Here is a 20,511-nt window from a genome sequence, read left to right as displayed (position 1 = left end):
ATTGGACATAGAACAGGATATCGATCCAGACAATAACTTCTTCTCCACCATAAACAACACATGCTATTACTACAACAATGATCAGTATAATGGGAACATTTTAGCAAAGGATAAACTATCTATAATTCACTTCAACAGCCGAAGTTTATATACAAACTTTAACAGCATCGAGGTGAAACATTTCACCTAAGGACGACATCATGTGTGAACTTCCGGTTTAAGCGTCATGGTGTAGAGACAAGCTGAGCCTCGTTCCCGCAACTGACTCTTAAAAAAGCAAGTAACTTCATTTCTGTTACATACAGAGTAGACTTAATCACTTTAAGTGATACATTGCCGAAACATGACAGGCAAAGTAACCAGACAACAACAAAAAAAGAGCAGAGCGGCTCAAATGAGTCTAGTGGCAAAACCATCGGTGAAGTCAGCATAGCATCCATAGCCAGCCTTCTAGATGAGCATCGAAAATCTCTCTCCGCTGACTTCAAAACAGCTATCTCGACACTCAAGACAAAGTTAGACCGCATTCAATCCACAGTGTCAGACCACGCTCTAAAGATTACTGCGCTCGAGTCCTACACCAATCTACAAGATGAACGTCTACTCGCACTTGAGGCTACGTGTGCTAAGCTAACGGAGAGCAAAGCCAAGTTGTCAGCCAAAGCCACCGACCTCGAGTCCCCCAGCAGGCGCAACAACATCAGAATCATCGGCCTACCTGAGTCCATCGAGGGGCCTCGCCCTACCGCCTTCTTCTCGGAGCTGCTCGTGGAGGTCTTCGGCACTGACGTCCTGGATTCACTGCCTGAGTGTGACAGAGCCCACCGGGCTCTCACTGACAAACCGAGGTCGGGACAGAAACCCAGACTCGTCATTATCCGGCTGCACCGCTACCAGCAGAAAGAGAAGATCATCCGTGAAGCCCACACCAGGAGAGGTGAGCTGAAATACCGAGGCACCCCCATTGCCATCTATGAAGACTACGCTCCAGAGGTAATGGAGCAGCATAACACCTACCAAGAGGTGATGGCCGAGCTGTACAACCTAGGCCTTCAGCCAGCCTCGCTATTTCCTGCCAGACTCACCATCGCCATGAAGAAAGGAGGTAGGAAAAAATTTCATTCGGTGGAGGCAGGGTCCAAAACTAACACTCGCCACTCGCCAATTACAGGTAGATTTTGTCTCTGGCTGGTAAATTTTTAAGACCACTCGCCACTCTGGCGAGTTATTTTTTTTACCAGCGAAAAATGCATTTTTTGTTACTGGAGAACGATGTTGGTATCGGCTGGTTTCCTGGCAGAGTAATGTGTATTTTAGGCAGATACAATCTTTGATCACGTAAGTGCGTCAGTCATGACGTTAACACAGCGCGCCGAGGTGGATAGCTGTTGTTAGGCTCGTTGGCGAGGCACAGCTGTGAGGCTAGCAGAGCGTTAGCCGCAGTATGACCGCAGGGAAGCACGGCCAGTTAGTCTCCGCTAGCTTCCCAGCTAGCCCTGGCTCTCCGTTTGGATCCAACCAGAGGATCGAGCCCCGGTTTGTTATTCAGGTTAAAGTGGGAAGAAGCAGCGGGTTTGTTGGGCAGCTGAGTGAAGCTGAGTGAAGTGGAGCCTGCGGAGGAAACACCGGGACCGTCTGGATGTAATAGTCTGTGGAGGTGCTGTGGTGCTCGGCTGCACAGATAGGAAATCCCTCGGCTGACAGGATGTACCACTCTCTCACTCCGCTACTTTGTTAATAAGCTCGTTCGAGATGAACTGCGCCTCGCCTGGATAGTAGACAAGAGCAGGCGGCTGCAGCAGGGGGCGCTGACAAAAAGCCGCGGTGAAGTCGGACAGTTTCCCGACAGTTTCCAGCAGCCTTCAGTCCGTACAGGAAATCACAGACACACTAACATCCTGTCTGGAATGATGTCAATTCATTAAAAACGTGATCAGATCCATATATCAGTTTGTTTTCAGTCTCCAGTTATTTTAATTATGATAGATTAATTTATTAAAATGCTTTACAGGTGATCTGTAGTTTATGTTCATCATCATGTCCTCTATTTGATATGAATTCTCCTGTAAATCAGTATCATATCAGTTTGACCTGTCCCCTCAACTACACAGGCTAAATAAACAGTGCTTGACTATAAGGTTAATATTTTCAGAGGAAAGAAAATACAAGACAACAGCTTTTTATTAAAGATCAGTCAGATACAGTCAGGGCTTCACATCTGTACAGATGTTAGTTTAAGAATCCTCACATCCCTCTGACCACAAGTCTCTGTGTTGCTAAATACTTCAATAATTAAAAAAAGTCCAATATTAATATACAGTAGACTTTGTATAGTTTATGATGAATGTATTCAGTCTCTGACAACTAAACTTCACCATCAGTCACACAACATGTTTTCTGTTCACAGAATAAACCTTCAAATCAGACAAATACAATCTTAATCTCTAAAATTCAACAAAAATGAGTAGTTTATCTAAAACGTCATCTTGTTGAGTCGACATCTAAACCAATCAGCTGTTAGATCAGGTGAGAGCCAAGCGGTGCAATCGGTGGATTGCAACTGCAGCACCTGGCTCTAAAAACTGCGGCCGCCTCACTCTAGCAGTTTTATCACCGTACACTTTTGTAATACGTCAGAGCAAGTCGGGATGAAGTCGGACACAAAACTAACCAGCATGCATTATGCGCCGATCGCCGGTGATCTAATCTACGCAGGCCTGGCTCATCTTGAACGAACCTATTGTTAATGTACCTCCATGCTCTGAACCCCTGTAGAAGAAGAAGAAGTAAGAAAAAGTATCATGTGGCAATGCTGGCCAGGTATTGCGGAGCCTCCCGCAAAAAAACAAAAAACTAAAGCAAAAGAACCTACTGAGGCTAAGATTTTACCAACCGATGACCAAGAGACGGAGGTTAATGTTGCTGCTGCTGCTGCTCCTGCCGCTGCCACCCCCCAGTCTCATCCACCGGCAGCATTAAGTGACTTGACTTTTTTTCCTTTAAATTATTAATTATTTGGTTGGCTGGTAAAATATCTGCCTGGCTGGTTTAAAGTTTCACTTACCAGTCAACCTGGCTGGTAAGTGAAAAAGTTAGTTTTGGACCCTGGGTGGAGGAGGCTAAAGACTACATAGCATCAATCTGTGCTAATATTGATTAGTATGGGTGCTTAAAATGAACATATCTGACTATTCGTCGAACTGCTGCTAATGCTACCAGATGACCTCTTTCCTGCTACATTAGCCTGTTGCTAAACTAGCCTCTTGTTAAAAGACCGTATATTTGGACTGCGTGGACTTTTTTTGAACTGATAGTTATCAACAGCTGACTGAAAGTGACCGTTTCTTATAAAATGTATTTTGTTCTTTTCTACATAAAATGATGACTTATGAAAGTTTCTGAAGGCTATATTTATGTCTGAGGTTGGTCGTTTTTTTTTTTGTTTGTTTGTTTTGTTTTTGTTTAGTAAACATAGCTTGAGGAAGCATCACCCGTCAATCGTTTATCAATTAAAAAGGTGGTGATATATTATAAACGTTTTTGTTCGTTGTGCTTGCTCCAAGTTGCTGATAACAAAGAGTCTCTGTTTTAACATTTAGTCCTTATTTTCAAATATAGAGATGATTTATATTTTTGTAGAGCATATTTGGCACACTCAGCCCTCTAATTTTTCTTTTTCTTTTCCTTTTTTTTTTTAATATTTCTTGAGGGTAATTAACATCACAGATAAAAAACTAAACTAAAAGAAAAGGATTTTGGTTTTGGTTTAATGTAGCTTTTCTTGGGTGTTATACACGCCACTCTTATTTATTTTTTACTCATTTCATTACTTATTATTACTTTTTGTTTTTATATTTTTATATTTATTTTTTATATTTTGGTATAATGTGTAGAGGGGTCTCTGGCTCTGATTGTAAGTATAGTATAAGCATAGTCAACTCTAGACATTTATCTTGGCTTATTAAAGGGGGAAAAAGAGGAAAAAAATATTTATTTATTAATTATTACCTTTTTTTCATTTGTCTTTTCCTTTTTTTTCTTTTTTCTTCATCAAATTATCAACATGATGTTGCGGGAGAAGAGGGTTAGGGAGTGGGAAGTATAAAGATATGCTGATCATTTTATCAGAATGTCTGCTGCTGTTTTTTTTTTGGCAGCAACTGGACTAGGGCTTAGGTTAAGTGGAGGGGTTGGATGGGGGGAAGATTATATGTTTGTTTTATCAGTTAGGTTTCTTATTTTGTTTCATTTTCTTTTATTGTGTTGTTCTCACTTGAGTGCTATAGTTAAATACAAATGCTTAACTCATCTAGGTGCTTTATTTTCTCTTAGTGTGCTGCTAGCTAACAGGCAGCGGGTGCCAGTCATGGGGGAAGAGGTGTCCAAGCTCATCACCCACCCAAATCTTAGTATATTAACTCATGTCGAGCTCTAATACATTAACAGCATCAAGTGGTGCTCTAAGATTTATTAGTTGGAACGTTAAGGGGCTGAATTCACCTATAAAATGCAGTAAGGTGATTAACCATTTAAAATATTTAAACACTAAAATCGCCTTTTTGCGGAAACCCACCTCAAGCCATCAGATCACCTTTAGCTCCACAGAGGATGGGTAGGCCAGTTATAGCACTCTTCATTCTCAAGTAAGGCCCAGGGGACTGCAATTCTTATCCATAAATCAGTCCCACTTTCTGTGTCCAAAGTCATATCTGACCCTAATGGTCATTTTATTATTATTACAGGGAAAATCTCACATAGTAATTTGATTTTAGCTAATGTTTACGGTCCAAACTGGGACAATGAAAATTTTTTCAAGAATTTTCTTTTCTCCATCCCTGATCTAAACTCCTCTCAGGCGATTTTAACTGTTGCCTTGACCCTTTACTAGATCTGTAATCTAACAAGCCGCTTACTCAGTCGAAATCATCTAAAATCATTCAACTGTTTATGGAACAATATGCAATTTCAGATGTCTGGCGTTTTTTTAATTCAAGCAGTAAGCAGTTCTCTTTTTTTCCTCCTGTTCATGGTACCTTCTCTCGAATTGATTTCTTCCTTATCAATAATAAATTACTTCCATCTGTCACATCATGCTCTTACAGTCCCATTGTAATATCAGACCATGCGACAGTTACAGTTGACATCTCCCTTCCTGTCAGGTCCCTGTCACGATCTCCTTGGCAATTCAATTCGCTACTGCTTACAAACCCTGATTTTATTAAAACCATCAAAAGCTGCATCAATTTTTTTATTTCCACCAATGTTCACTCAGATGTATCCGCAGCAACAATTTGGGAAACCTGTAAACCCTATCTATGGAGAGAAATTATATCTTATTCTGCCCAACAGGTAAAGATAAATAGGGAAAAAAGTAAATGTCTGTCCAGGGCCCTGTCAGATCTGCAGGCAAGATGTGCAGAAAATCCTAACTCGGACTTACTTTAAGAACTGCTCACAAAAAAAGCTGAGTTTGATTAGTAGCCTCATTTGGCTTCAAATGAGGCTACTAATCTGCTGCTAAAAACACGAGAACATATGAGTTTGGAGATAAACCAAGCAAATTACTAGCTCACCAAATTCAACAGTTTTCTTCATCATCACATATCACTCAAATTAGCACCACAGACGGAGTAACCATTAACCCTCAATCCATCAATAATCAATTCAGGGACTTTTATGCGTTGTTATATACCTCTGAGTGCTCGTCTGATGAGTCACAATTTAAAAACTTTTTTCAGATCTTTAACTTTCCCTACCATTGATTCTGAAATATCCAAGAATCTGGATGAGCCCTTCACAATAGGTGACATAAAAAATGCTATCCTGGTGATGCCGAACGGAAAATCTCCAGGCCCTGATGGCTTTCCTGCCGAATTTTTAAAGACCTTTGTTGATAAATTATCACCTCTGTTGTTAAACATGTTCAACGAAATGCTCGAGCTTGGTATTCTTCCCCCAACATTACGCCAGGCTACCATTTCTCTTATATTAAAGGACAGAGATTCTTTATCCTGCAGTAACTATTGCCCCATTTCTTTGCTTTGTGCGGATGTTAAGGTACTAGCTAAAATGCTAGCAAGGCATCTAGAATCTGTTCTACTAACTATTATTTCCATTGATCAAACGGGTTTTGTGAAAGACAGACACTTGTTTCACAATGTTAGACAGCTTTTTGATATTCTGTACTCACCACCCTCTCGTGACACTCCAGAACTGGTCCTTTCAATGGATGCCGAGAAGGCGTTTGATCAGGTGGAATGGCCGTATTTGTTTTACACTTTAAGGAAATTTGGTTTTGGTCATAAATTCATTTCATGGATCAAACTTTTATATACATGCCCCTTAGCTTCCGTCCGCACAAACAATGATTATTCCAATTACTTTTCTCTCAAACATGGAGCTCGACAAGGCTGCCCCCTCTCCCCTCTACTGTTTGCCATCGAACCGCTGGCGGTGGCTCTTCAATCTAACCAGATGCAGGGCATCTCAAGGGGAGGCGTAGAATACAAACTGTCCTTGTACGCTGATGACCTTCTTTTGTTTATCTCTGACCCAGACAGGTCTATTCCTACTGTGACAGCCTTGCTGAAGGAGTTTGGGCAAATTTCAGGCTATAAGTTAAACTTTCGGAAAAGCGAACTTATGCCCATTAATACAGCAGCTACAATCTACCCCCTCTCGATGTTGCCGCTTAAAATTAATTTAGAAAATTTCAAATACTTAGGCATTTGGGTAACTAAATACCATACAGAACTGTTTAAATGTAATTTCACCCCTCTGCTCACCCGATTGACTCAAGATTTTCATCGCTGGTCTCTCTTGCCTTTATCTCTGGCTGGGAGAATAAACTGTGTTAAAATGAATGTGCTCCCTAAACTTCTCCATCTTTTTCAATGCATACCTGTTTTTATTCCAAAACAATTTTTATGTTCACTAGACAGCTCTATCTCTCGGTTCATATGGAATAAAAAAAAATCCTAGAATACGGAAAGATATTCTACAAAAATCCAAAGAAATGGGTGGACTAGCACTACCAAACTTTATATTTTACAACTGGGCTGCAAATATTTGTACTATTTTACACTGGCACTCCGTTAATAACCAACCTCCACCTTGGGTACAGATTGAAGAAGCCTCATGTAGCTCCTCTTTAACATCTCTCTTGTGTCTCCCTCTGTCAAGTCCACCACTAAAATACTCCAATAATATTGTGGTTAAAAACTGTCTCAAGCTCTGGACTCAATTCAAACGCCATTTTGGTATTCAGTCAATACCTCTTTTATCCCCGATACATTCCAATTCTATGTTCCTTCCTTCTGTTACCGACACAGTTTTCAAAGCACTGGCAGAACATGGGATCACCTCATTTAAGCATTTTTATATTGATGGAACATTTGCATCTTATTATCAGTTAGGTCATGCATTTAATTTAACAACGATTCACTTAATCAAATACCTTCAAATCTGTGACTTTGCTCGTACACATTTCTCTGGGTTCCCTGCAATTCCTTCTTCTAGTCTGGTCAATACCATTTTTAAAAATAACCCGCATCAGAAAGGTAACATTTCAAAACTATATAACACTCTTACTGTACCAAACTTCAGCCTCTGATAAGTTACAAACTACTTGGTCTGAAGAACTCAATATGGCGATGGTGCTATTTTGGGCTGTTTATTTTTTTCTGTTTGTTTATCTTCTTGTTTTTGTCTGTTTTTCTTTTTTTTTCCTTTTTCTTAATTTTATTACTCTTTATTTGAATAGGAAGTGTTTTCACACACAGTGTGCATTAGTTGGTGCAATCTGAACGATGCTAACAGAGCTTTTTGTGATCTTGTTGTCTGTTTCTTGACCGATCTAGGAGAGGAACCTCTTCTGGCCATTCCCCTCCTTCTTTTTTTTTTTTTTATCTTTTTCTTCTTGCCGGTTTTTTCGTTTCTTTAAAACAGAGAACCGTAAAGAGGCTTGAACATATGTGGACATTTATATATAACAACAGACAGAGCAAAGATGGGGGTGGTGTTGCAGTATATGTTGATCTGAATTTGAATTTCAAGATGGTAGAGGCTATGACACAGGTGGTGGACAGCCTTCTTGAATGTCTCACAATACAGATTTGTATAGAAAAGAAAAAAGATGGGGTGTCGGTGGCTTAGTGGATAGAGCAGGCGCCCCATGTACAAGGCTGTTGCGGCAGCTGCCCGGGTTCAACTCCAGCCTGTGGCCCTTTGCTGCATGTCATTCCCCCTCTCTCTCCCTTTCACACTCAGCTTTCCTATCGATCAAAGGCAAAAAAGCCCACAAAATATCTTTAAAAAAAAAAAAAAGAAGAAAAAAAAGGCTGTATATATAGAGCTCCGGGTTCTAGTATTGACAGGTTCAGGGAATGGATGGAAAACATGGTAATAAAAATGGGTAACAAAAATATCTTCATTTGTGGGGATTATAATATTGATATATTAAACCCCAACAATCAAAAAAGTATTGAAGATTTTTTAAATTCAATGCATAGTTTGAGTCTCTTTCCTAGGTAGGGAAAACCCTGATAATTAGCTTATGAATTCTTGAGTTATTGACAAAATCATGTTCTGTGAGGTCACAGTGACCTTGACCTTTGACGACCAAATTCTAATCAGTTAATCCTTGACTCAAAATGTCTGTGCCAAATTTCAGGAAGTTCTCTCATGGCATTCTTGAGATAACATGTTCACAAGAATGAAACCAGTGCAAGGTTATGGTGACCTTGACTTTTGACATCCCAATCACGGAATGAGACGGAAGAACGTTCACAGTTACCTTGACCTTTGACCACCAAATTCTAATCAGTTCATCGTTGAGCCCAAGTGGATGTGTGTTCCCAATCTTAAGAAATTTCTTCAAGGTGTTCTTGAGATATTGCATTCACCAAAATGGGGAATATTTGGACAGACAACCTAAAAACATAATGCTTTCAACCACTGCTATTGCCGACACCGAGGCATAAAAATATTTCCAAATCTTTTTCTCTTGCACAGAGAAACTAACAGAGGTGTGTAACAGAGAATGAATCTTACCCATGCCTGAGTCCTTCTTAGTGCCATCAGATATGATTTCTACATGGTCTCCATCCACATCGTAGCTGAAGAAATCATTGAGGTAAGTCTTTGACCTCTGACCTCCAAACACGTACAGACAGCGGTTTCTCTGTGATCATGAGGTTCAGAAAACAAAGAGACAAAAATGAAGGTAAAGAAATAACAATTAACATTCAAGTGTACAGTATTTTATTTAATTTTGCGGGAAGAATTATCCTCACAGCAATAGAAATCCAACTAAATGTGTATTGAGACAGGCGAACTGGACTCACAGTGTGGAAGAGCATGCAGTGGCCAATACGTGACTGGATGTCCTCTGGCCCAGCGTTACAAGAGTCTTCCCGCAAGAGGCTCCACGTTCCTGCCTGGCAGTGGTAGGCATACAGGCCGCTGAACTGAGGCTCTGATGTCCGACTGTCTTCCACGCTGCCGTTACATGTCAGGATCCGACCACCAAACGTGTAGATCATGTGTTTCTCTGAGTCCATGCACATCTGCAGGATGAACAAGGAACAAAGACGAAGAGAACATGAAGTTTGAGAGAAAGTTCAGAGAGGGAGCAGGATGAGTTTCTGATTTCCACTGTTTGTGTGGGAGGATTAGAGAGATGGCTCAATTACAGCAGCCACATTTCTGCTTCATTTTTTATTTTTCAATGATATACTGTCTAACCATTTTTGGTTTCTGTACATATACAGCTTTGAATTCAAAGTCCGTCATATGGATACTCACATCTGATATTTCACTATGTTTTCTGATTGTGAATACATTCATTTTTGACTCTTTAATCCACAGATAAAACACAGACACCTGTTTAAGCCATGAGCAGCTTGTTTTGGATAGAGAATACTGCTGTCTATTAACATTTAAAGTGACTGTGACTGGGCAAAACCTGGAGCTACAGCCTTCATATGAGATCTAAGCTGGGCAATAGATGACATGTGTCTGACTACGTGTTGAGACACTGAGCGCTGCCAAACATACACTCTGTGCCTGAATTCATACTGTGTAGACACAGATGGAGCACTGAAGCTGCTGCTGCTCACAGTGTCACCCATTCAGTATCTGACCAAATGTATCCCATGGTCAGGTCTGTCTCACCACCAAGCATTAAACAGGACTGATGAGAGATATCTGACATACTGTACTGGACACTACAGAAGTTAACTCTGGGGTCAACAATGTCATATACAGTACAGGCCAAAAGTTTGGACACACCTTCTCATTCAATGTGTTTTCTTTATTTTCATGACTATTTACATTGTAGATTCTCACTGAAGGCATCAAAACTATGAATGAACACATGTGGAGTTATGTACTTAACAAAAAAAGGTGAAATAACTGAAAACATGTTTTATATTCTAGTTTCTTCAAAATAGCCACCCTTTGCTCTGATTACTGCTTTGCACACTCTTGGCATTCTCTCCATGAGCTTCAAGAGGTAGTCACCTGAAATGGTTTCCACTTCACAGGTGTGCCTTATCAGGGTTAATTAGTGGAATTTCTTGCTTTATCAATGGGGTTGGGACCATCAGTTGTGTTGTGCAGAAGTCAGGTTAATACACAGCCGACAGCCCTATTGGACAACTGTTAAAATTCATATTATGGCAAGAACCAATCAGCTAACTAAAGAAAAATGAGTGGCCATCATTACTTTAAGAAATGAAGGTCAGTCAGTCCGGAAAATTGCAAAAACTTTAAATGTGTCCCCAAGTGGAGTCGCAAAAACCATCAAGTGCTACAACGAAACTGGCACACATGAGGACCGACCCAGGAAAGGAAGACCAAGAGTCACCTCTGCTTCTGAGGATAAGTTCATCCGAGTCACCAGCCTCAGAAATCGCAAGTTAACAGCAGCTCAGATCAGAGACCAGATGAATGCCACACAGAGTTCTAGCAGCAGACCCATCTCTAGAACAACTGTTAAGAGGAGACTGCGCCAATCAGGCCTTCATGGTCAAATAGCTGCTAGGAAACCACTGCTAAGGAGAGGCAACAAGCAGAAGAGATTTGTTTGGGCCAAGAAACACAAGGAATGGACATTAGACCAGTGGAAATCTGTGCTTTGGTCTGATGAGTCCAAATTTGAGATCTTTGGTTCCAACCGCCGTGTCTTTGTGAGACGCAGAAAAGGTGAACGGATGGATTCCACATGCCTGGTTCCCACTGTGAAGCATGGAGGAGGAGGTGTGATGGTGTGGGGGTGTTTTGCTGGTGACACTGTTGGGGATTTATTCAAAATTGAAGGCACACTGAACCAGCATGGCTACCACAGCATCCTGCAGCGACATGCCATCCCATCCGGTTTGCGTTTAGTTGGACGATCATTTATTTTTCAACAGGACAATGACCCCAAACACACCTCCAGGCTGTGTAAGGGCTATTTGACCAAGAAGGAGAGTGATGGAGTGCTGCGGCAGATGACCTGGCCTCCACAGTCACCGGACCTGAACCCAATTGAGATGGTTTGGGGTGAGCTGGACCGCAGAGTGAAGGCAAAGGGGCCAACAAGTGCTAAACACCTCTGGGAACTCCTTCAAGACTGTTGGAAAACCATTTCAGGTGACTACCTCTTGAAGCTCATGGAGAGAATGCCAAGAGTGTGCAAAGCAGTAATCAGAGCAAAGGGTGGCTATTTTGAAGAAACTAGAATATAAAACATGTTTTCAGTTATTTCACCTTTTTTTGTTAAGTACATAACTCCACATGTGTTCATTCATAGTTTTGATGCCTTCAGTGAGAATCTACAATGTAAATAGTCATGAAAATAAAGAAAACGCATTGAATGAGAAGGTGTGTCCAAACTTTTGGCCTGTACTGTATGTAAGTATGCTGCATGCGAGAGACTTACATTTATTGCCCAGAGGCTAACACTAACTGTTGTGCTGTTAAAACAATGGTTTCCGGGCAATCAGAATCAGAAGCTTTGTAAACCAGCCTTGAACTGCTGTGTCATCTTGGTGACTTGGTAAAATAAATCCAGAATGATAGTCAACACTGAATATCTTCTGTGGTTATCTATACAGTTTCTTTGTCAAAAATAGTTTTTGTTGTTATTGCCTGTCCCCACTAGCCATTCATGATGAGCCTACTGACCAGTCGAAGGCTGAATTCTTGACTTATGGACCAATCAGATGCTGTGTTTCTGACTGTGTAGCAACTGCGCAATAAAAAAACAACCGACTGTGTCAGTTAAAAAGCTTAATGTGAAGCTGTGAGGAGACTGCTGGGCAACCAACAATAAAAGAGACTGCATAAAAAGGCTTTTTATGCACCAACCTCAAACAACAAAAAACTCTGAATCACTCACCATTGGAATATTTTATATCCAAATATATCTGCTGGCCATAACGCCTTACTTACAAATTAGCATTAACAAAGTAATATAACGCATTACCAATAGAATTTTGGGTAATATTATTACATTTATAATGTCACGTCATGTTACCACCTGAAATAAACTGTTTATTGTTTTCATTCATCCACACTGATCCATACTGCTTCACTTCTACCAGTGTGTCACCAGAAAAAAAACCTGCCCTGAAGGTTGCTGTGTGCTGTCATGTCACTAACGTATTTATAAAGTCTATGGTCACTACAGACTACATCAAAGAAAGGTGCCGATGATGAGCACAGCTGGGTCATGTCGTACTGTGCATTTTCATGTTCAGTGTTTCCATTATATACATGCAATGTCTACAACAAATCTTGTTCTGCTTTTACGTCCTACAACTGCCTGAAAGCAACGGGGATAAAGAGCTGGCCTCTGGTTAGTTCTTTCCTTGTCCCAGTGATCGGCACATCTCTGTGATGTTAGTATATTTTGGATGCATTTCCATTCACATCCCCTACAACAGCAAAGCAACACCGGCACACCATCCCGTTCTTATACACAACTTGCTGCTGTAGCTGACCAGGACACTGAGAACGGGCAGGTGGGTCTTTCAGCTCTGGTGTATTAATTTGCACTTGTCATAGTGACTGACCCACATGCCATTCTGTTCGTTTTGCTAACCTCAATATTTGTTTGTTGTGTTTCATAACCTAGGCTCACAAATATTGATCCATATCTCATAATTATCAAACTTTGATCCTCTGCCTTACCGTTCCTGTGTCCAAGGATATTCATTTATTTAAAAAGGTTTAGACTATTTCATTGCTCTTTATCTTTATTATTATTATTTTTTTTCATTTAAATACAAAGTGGTCACCACTGTATGTGAATGCATGAATGGGTCAAGCCTGCGCATCACTGGATTTGAAATAAACTGTAATAAACTGGAGCTTCTGTGCACTGATTACCTGCTGTGAAGCAACTTGACCCTTAAAATAACCATTAGTTCTTCTGTGCTTATTTTGGTAAAAGCAACGCATAAGTAGTGTAATATGTAACTTATTACTCTACACATAGAGTAATACTGTAAAGTAACTTTACACTATTACATTTTGAGAGTAATTTGCCCAACACTGCCAAAGATATGGTGCCATTTAAAATACTTCACAAGCCTGGCTTTTTAAGATTTTTTTTTTTTCCTAAAAAGGATGTTCACCAAAAAAAGATAAAACAGTGATTGCAATTATTTTGGCAGGGGTTAGTCCTGATATGAAAATTTCGCATTGTCCCATGCCTAACTGATGTTGTGTTGCCTTTTTTGTCAACGGTTTCCTCAGCTTAGGGAGGATAAGGTGAGTTCACTTTCAGCACTTTAGCATAAGGAGCTCTGTAATTGTGTAAAAAGAAATTGGATGTTACTGCGGGCAGAGTGACTGAAGACACCACATTTTTGTAGGTTTTTGTTCTACTGGTTCAACAGGTGTTTGATAAACTGATCATACCATCTCCCTTTTGATGAATTTGTGGATGAGCAGCATTGTCATCACTGACTCTCTTAAGTCTGCTTCATTCTCTCCCCTGTATGCTCTGCTCTGCTAACAGGCAGCGAATAAGAGCAGAAGGGAAAGAGATGCGGGGCGTCAGTGGCTTAGTAGTAGAACAGGCCCCCCATGTACAAGGCTGTTGCCGCAGCGGCCTGGGTTCAAATCCATTTCGCGACCCTTTTGGGGTTGGGAACGATTAACTGATACGACTGGATATCCGGTTTGACAAGCGAGAGATACAGCTGCGTCAGTAGCAGCCTCCTCAATCGACAGAATCAGCCATGAATCCTTAGATGAATCGATTGTAGAGTCATGGATCGGGTGTCGCGAGACTAGCAATCTCTAAAACAACGCAAGAGCCGGCAGCATGCTCTGTAGCAGGCATTACTGACAACGATAACGGATGTAAACATCAGCGCCAGCTTGACCAGTGGAGCTGAGGAACAGAAGCTAATGCTAGTTGGATAAACCAGGGAGCAGCCAAGCCGCAGCAGAAACGAAAGGCGAATCCTGTCGGTTATGGGTTGAACGGGGGTTCACAGACACAGACAGAAATACGTATTCCTGTCAAATACGGCGGCCATAGTGCACACACATTTCCACAAACCTCACCACACTTTAGGGACTGTTCTTTACTTGTCAGGGAAGGAGGGTGGCTGATTGTTTTTTATTTTATTTATTTATTTTATTTTGATCCCCCCTATATTAATCACTTATTGATACTGTTTTTGAAGTATAAATAAGTCAATAAGTAATTTATTCCATTGAAATATCATTGATGTATTATAGAAGTGATTTATCTTTTTATAAATGATAAACACAGCGTAGCAAACACAGAGAAATAGTCTGACATGCTGTCAGTGATAAGCTGCTAGTCATCACAGTCCATGAAATCAACTAATAACAGGAGATGTCAGATTCTGCCCCTACATTGCACGTTATTATTTTATTCTACTTTATGTCTATATTGTACAGCATTATGATAAACTTTATTCCAGACTCAAGTCCATATAAGATACATGCAAAAACACAGACAATACAATAATAATAAAAAAAAAAAAAACACAACAAGTAGGTTTAAAAGACTTAAATTTTACTTAAAGTTCACTTCACTTAACCCTTGTGCACCCCTTGGTACATTTTTTGCATTTTTTGATTAAAAATACTCAATAACCTTGCCTGTGTTCATGGTAGCAGGACAAAATTTTGCAAGGATTTCAGGTTCTTATGAAGTTTTAAAGTTTCAAACTTGGATCTGATAATTTGGCTATAATAATATGTGTAAAAAAAATAGTTCCACCTTTTACCCTCCAGGCATTTTTTGCATCATTGACTCCCATTATAACATACATTTTTGATCCTACTCTAATTTTAGCATAAAACGCTGTTTTACATATTACTACCTTTTCAATCTAAGCTTTTGGCTTGAAATTTTTTTTTTTTACAATTATCCATCATATGATGTCATTTTACACCATATGGCTGAGGGCTCCATTATATGCTGTTTCATTGAGGCCTCTTCCTGTTGCATTTCTGACTGTTGCTTGGCAACAGAATACATGATTACAACTAAAATGGTCTGGGTGTATTGGTATTGATGTATAAGTGTTGTATGAATGTGTGTATTGAGAAAATTATTTGTGTGTGTGTGTGTGTGTGTGTGTGTGTGTGTGTGTGTGTGCACAGGGAAACAGAAGGTCTTTTTTTGCTCATCACATTTTTACATCCCATCTCTCTTCCTCTCTTTTTTCTGCTCACAGACTACATTGTCAACCCCCCTACACACACACACCAATACAGACACACAGATACACACTACAGTACTTGTAAAAAAAGAAAAAAGAAATCAATCAAGATCAAAGGGTCAAAGATCAAAGAAGGACTCCGTTACCAAAGCAGTCTTTTTTGCTCATCCCCTCTCTCTCCCTTTCTCATGCCCACGGACTACCCCCCACACACACCCACATGCGCACACACGCGCACACACAGACACATACACACACCTTCACACGAATACAGAGCCCCATACACACTACAGTACTTGTAAAAAATTGAAGTCAAAAGGTCAAATATCAAAGCACTCCATTACCAAAGCAAAGTCTTTTTTCCCACATCACCCTGTCTCTCTCCCTTTCTTATTCCCGCAGACACACGCGCGCACACACACACATACACACACACACACCAATACGGAGTCCCATGCACACTACAGTACTTGTAAATAAAAAGTAGTGATCAAAAGGTCAACGATCAGAGGAGTACTCCATAACCAAAACAAGGTCTTTTTTGTTTTGGATTTCACTGCAGCATGTTTACGCAGGTGCTGTTGCTGCAAACCTATAAGTGCATGTAGCTTGCATGGCTGGTCATTTCATCAGCAAAAATGAAGCGACGCTTTTCTGTGGAGGAGGCTCTGACTGCTGTCCTGCAGTCCTCTGAGGGTGAGGAAGAGGAATCCAGCAGGACTGACACAGGCAGTGAGGGGACATCAGGGGAGGCTTTACCTGAATTTGAAGAGGATGGGTTTTCCAGCTCCAGCTCATGTGAGGACATGGAGGAGGAGGAGGCTGCTGCTGCTTGGAAATCCAGAAATGGGCAGGTGATCTGGGGTCCAACCCCTGATGAGACTCTGCGGTATTTTCCACCTCCAATTCTGACCTCAGGGCCCACGCGTTATGCCTCAGCCAGGATCAGCAGCCCAAAGACATCCTTTGAGCTCTTCATTACTGAGGAAATTATTCAGCTTATCCTCAAGAACACCAATCTACAGGGGAGACGAACAGCAGCAGAATGGAAAGATGTAGATGTGGAGGAGCTGTGGGCCTTTATCGGATTGCTAATCCTGGCTGGAGTCTACAGATCCCGGGATGAGGCAACACAGAGCCTCTGGGCTGAGGACACGGGAAGATCAATATTTCGTGCCACAATGTCCCGGAAGAGGTTCCAGCAGATCAGCGTGGCCCTCAGGTTTGACGACTGCCTGAGCAGACCAGCGCGTCAACAGAGGGATAAGATGGCTGCCATCCGGGGTTTGTGGGATTTGTGGAGCACCCGCCTCCCCCTCCTTTTCAACCCAGGCCGGGATGTATGTGTCGATGAACAGCTGGTCCCTTTCAGGGGACGCTGTTCATTCAGACAGTACATCCCAAGCAAACCAGCTAAGTATGGGTTGAAAGTCTGGGTAGTGTGTGATGTGGAGACCTCATATGCCTGGAGAATGCAGGTCTATACCGGGAGGTCTCCAGGAGCGGAGAGAGAGGTTAACCAGGGGATGCGAGTGGTGCTTGAGTTGACAGAGGGACTTGAGGGCCACACTGTCACAATGGATAATTTCTTTACTTCGTTTCCGCTGGCGGAGGAGCTACGGAAGAGGAAAATGACCCTGGTGGGCACCTTGAGAAAAAACAAGCCGGAGCTCCCCCCACAGCTACTACAGACCCGGCTGAGAGAACCGCTGTCCTCAGTGTTCGCCTTCACTCGCACCCAAACAGCTGTGTCCTACGTGCCAAAGAGGGGAAGGAACGTCTTGCTGCTCAGCACAAAACACAGGGAGCCAGCAGTGGAGGAGGGCCCGAAGAAGAAACCTAAGATTGTGACTGACTACAATCACTGCAAAGGTGCAGTCGACAACCTAGATAAGGTATGTGCCATTACAGATTAATTATTTGCAATTTGCAATTTATTTTGTTATTACTCAATATATATAATTTTCTGATATAGCCATAGGTTATTTAGTTCATTTTATTGAGTAATTTTTATATTCATATAATGAATGACAAATGGTCTATATTTGTGTTGAGGAAGAATATTTGCTTTTTTTTTCCTTTGGTCATTTCTTTTTCTTTTGAAGGTTGTTGGCACCTACAGCTCTCGTCGGAGGTCCTGCAGGTGGCCACAGACCCTTTTTTGCAACATCTTGGACGTCTCCTCCTATAATGCTTTCATCCTCTTTGTGGCTGTGGATCCCAGCTGGAATCAGAGGAAACTGTTTAGGAGGCGCCTGTTTCTTGAGGAGTTGGGAAAATCCCTAGTTGCCCCAATGATGGCCCGAAGACGCCGCATGCCGCGCACACCAGCAGCAGCCACACTGGTTGCACAGATCCAAGGCCAAGAAACAGAGCCAGCAGCAGCAGAAGCCGGGCCCTTGAAGAGGCGCAAGCAATGCACATTTTGCACACAACAGCGAAAGGTCTGGACCCAGTGTTCCAAGTGCAGCAAGTACTCATGCAAAGTACACATGAAAGCGATCTGCAGCTCCTGCTCCACTGAGTGAACTCTCTCACTGACACACACACGCAAGTTGTTGTTATTGTTATTGTTCATATATGCGATCTGCAGCTTCTGCTCCACTGAGTTAACTCTCTCACTGACACACACGCACACACACACACACACACACACACACACACACAAGTTGTTGTTATTCAAATTTTGTGTTTTCGACAATAAAAATGTGGGTTAATATTCCCAAAATGACATTAAAGAGTTAAAATTATTTAAGAAATACATGTAAATTTAATAGTTATGATTAGGACTGATGTTTGTTAAAAAGATTTAATGCCGTGAAAGTGAAAAAAAAAATCATATATAATATTTTTATAGCACTTTTTAGGAACTGAACATTTTTTGCACAGAGGGTAAAAGGTGGCGTATATTTTAATAAACACACACTGCTCAAAATATAATAATGCATTAAAATCAACGTTGCTGTCAATTATTGGCATATCCAAGGGTGTAATAACCCCCCCAAGAAATCCTAGTTTGCACTTAGTATATGGAAAATATTTCATATTTTATGTTTTTTATCAGTTAAAACATGTGGGTTAATCTTCCTAAAATGGCTTTAAAGGGTTATAATTATTGAAGAAATACATGTAAATTTAATAGTTATTATTAGGATTGAAGTTGGTCAAAAGATTGAATGCAGATAAAGTGGAAAAAATTTTTATATATAATATTTTTATAGCACTTTTTAGGAACTGAACATTTTTTGCACAGAGGGTAAAAGGTGGCGTATATTTTAATAAACACACACTGCTCAAAATATAATAATGCATTAAAATCAATGTTGTGGTCAATTATTGGCATATCCAAGGGTGTAATAACCCCCCCAAGAAATCCTAGTTTGCACTTAGTATATGGAAAATATTTCATATTTTATGTTTTTTATCAGTTAAAACATGTGGGTTAATCTTCCTAAAATGGCATTAAAGGGTTAAAATTATTGAAGAAATACATGTAAATTTAATAGTTATTATTAGGATTGAAGTTGGTCAAAAGATTTAATGCAGTGAAAGTGAAAAAAAAAAAATCATATATAATATTTTTATAGCACTTTTTAGGAACTGAACATTTTTTGCATGGAGGGTAAAAGGTGGCGTATATTGTAATAAACACACACTGCTCAAAATACAATAATGCATTAAAATCAACATTGTTGTCAATTATTGACATATCCAAGGGTGTAATAACCTCCCCCAAGAAATCCTAGTTTGCACTTAGTATTTGGAAAATATTTCATATTTTGTGTTTTTTATCAGTTAAAACATGTGGCTTAATCTTCCTAAAATGGCATTAAAGGGTTAAAATTATTGAAGAAATACATGTAAATTTAATAGTTATTATTAGGATTGAAGTTGGTCAAAAGATTTAATGCCGTGAAAGTGAAAAAAAAAAAAATCATATATAATATTTTTATAGCACTTTTTATGAACTGAACATTTTTTGCACGGAGGGTAAAAGGTGGCGTATATTGTAATAAACACACACTGCTCAAAATACAATAATGCATTAAAATCAACATTGTTGTCAATTATTGACATATCCAAGGGTGTAATAACCTCCCCCAAGAAATCCTAGTTTGCACTTAGTATATGGAAAATATTTCATATTTTGTGTTTTTTATCAGTTAAAACATGTGGCTTAATCTTCCTAAAATGGCATTAAAGGGTTAAAATTATTGAAGAAATACATGTAAATTTAATAGTTATTATTAGGATTGAAGTTGGTCAAAAGATTTAATGCAGTGAAAGTGAAAAAAAATATTCATTAATAATATTTTTATAGCACTTTTTAGGAACTGAACATTTTTTGCACAGAGGGTAAAACATCATCATTTTCTGAAGGGGTGCACAAGGGTTAAAGTTTAAAACTTCTTCTAATTTTTATATTGATCCCATCCAAAAAAAATGATGTTCATTCAGCAAGTCTTTTTTTGGTCCATGTCTAAAAATAATTACATTTGACATGTGATTGTGTAGATGTTGCTTTTTATTTTATTTTTGCCAGTGCCATACAGCAACAATGCTTGGGGATGTGGTCTTTTACACATTTGAAAATACTGTAAGAATGTCACTTTTATAGAATTGGCTTCTTTATTTCATAATGTATGATTAATGTCTACATCAACAAATGTTAACCGTAGAATCGTATCGAATCGTATCATTCCTACACTGTATCGAATCGTTCTGTATTAAAAATATATCGTTTTTGAATCGTATCGTAACCCGTGTATCTAGATACATATCGAATCGTCTATCACAGAGAGATTCCCAACCCTAG

General features: G+C 40.1%; 1 protein-coding gene across 3 annotated transcripts in view; it reads right to left on the bottom strand.

The window, feature by feature from the left end:
- Positions 1-20,511, bottom strand: part of mkln1 (muskelin 1, intracellular mediator containing kelch motifs) — a 100,373-nt gene that overhangs the window by 39,796 nt on the left and 40,066 nt on the right. For all 3 annotated transcript variants that reach the window (XM_033651842.2, XM_033651843.2, XM_078165292.1), the window contains 2 exons: positions 9,345-9,566; positions 9,052-9,181 (listed from right to left, as the gene is read on the bottom strand). In XM_033651842.2, coding sequence (XP_033507733.2) covers positions 9,052-9,181; positions 9,345-9,566 — 352 coding nt within the window. The remainder of the gene's footprint in view (positions 1-9,051; positions 9,182-9,344; positions 9,567-20,511) is intronic.

The sequence above is a fragment of the Epinephelus lanceolatus genome, chromosome 23 (genome assembly GCF_041903045.1).
Source record: "Epinephelus lanceolatus isolate andai-2023 chromosome 23, ASM4190304v1, whole genome shotgun sequence".
Classification (NCBI taxonomy): domain Eukaryota; kingdom Metazoa; phylum Chordata; class Actinopteri; order Perciformes; family Serranidae; genus Epinephelus; species Epinephelus lanceolatus.
The sequence above is the reverse complement of the archived record's forward strand: the minus strand, read 5'-3'. Positions and strand labels throughout refer to the sequence as shown.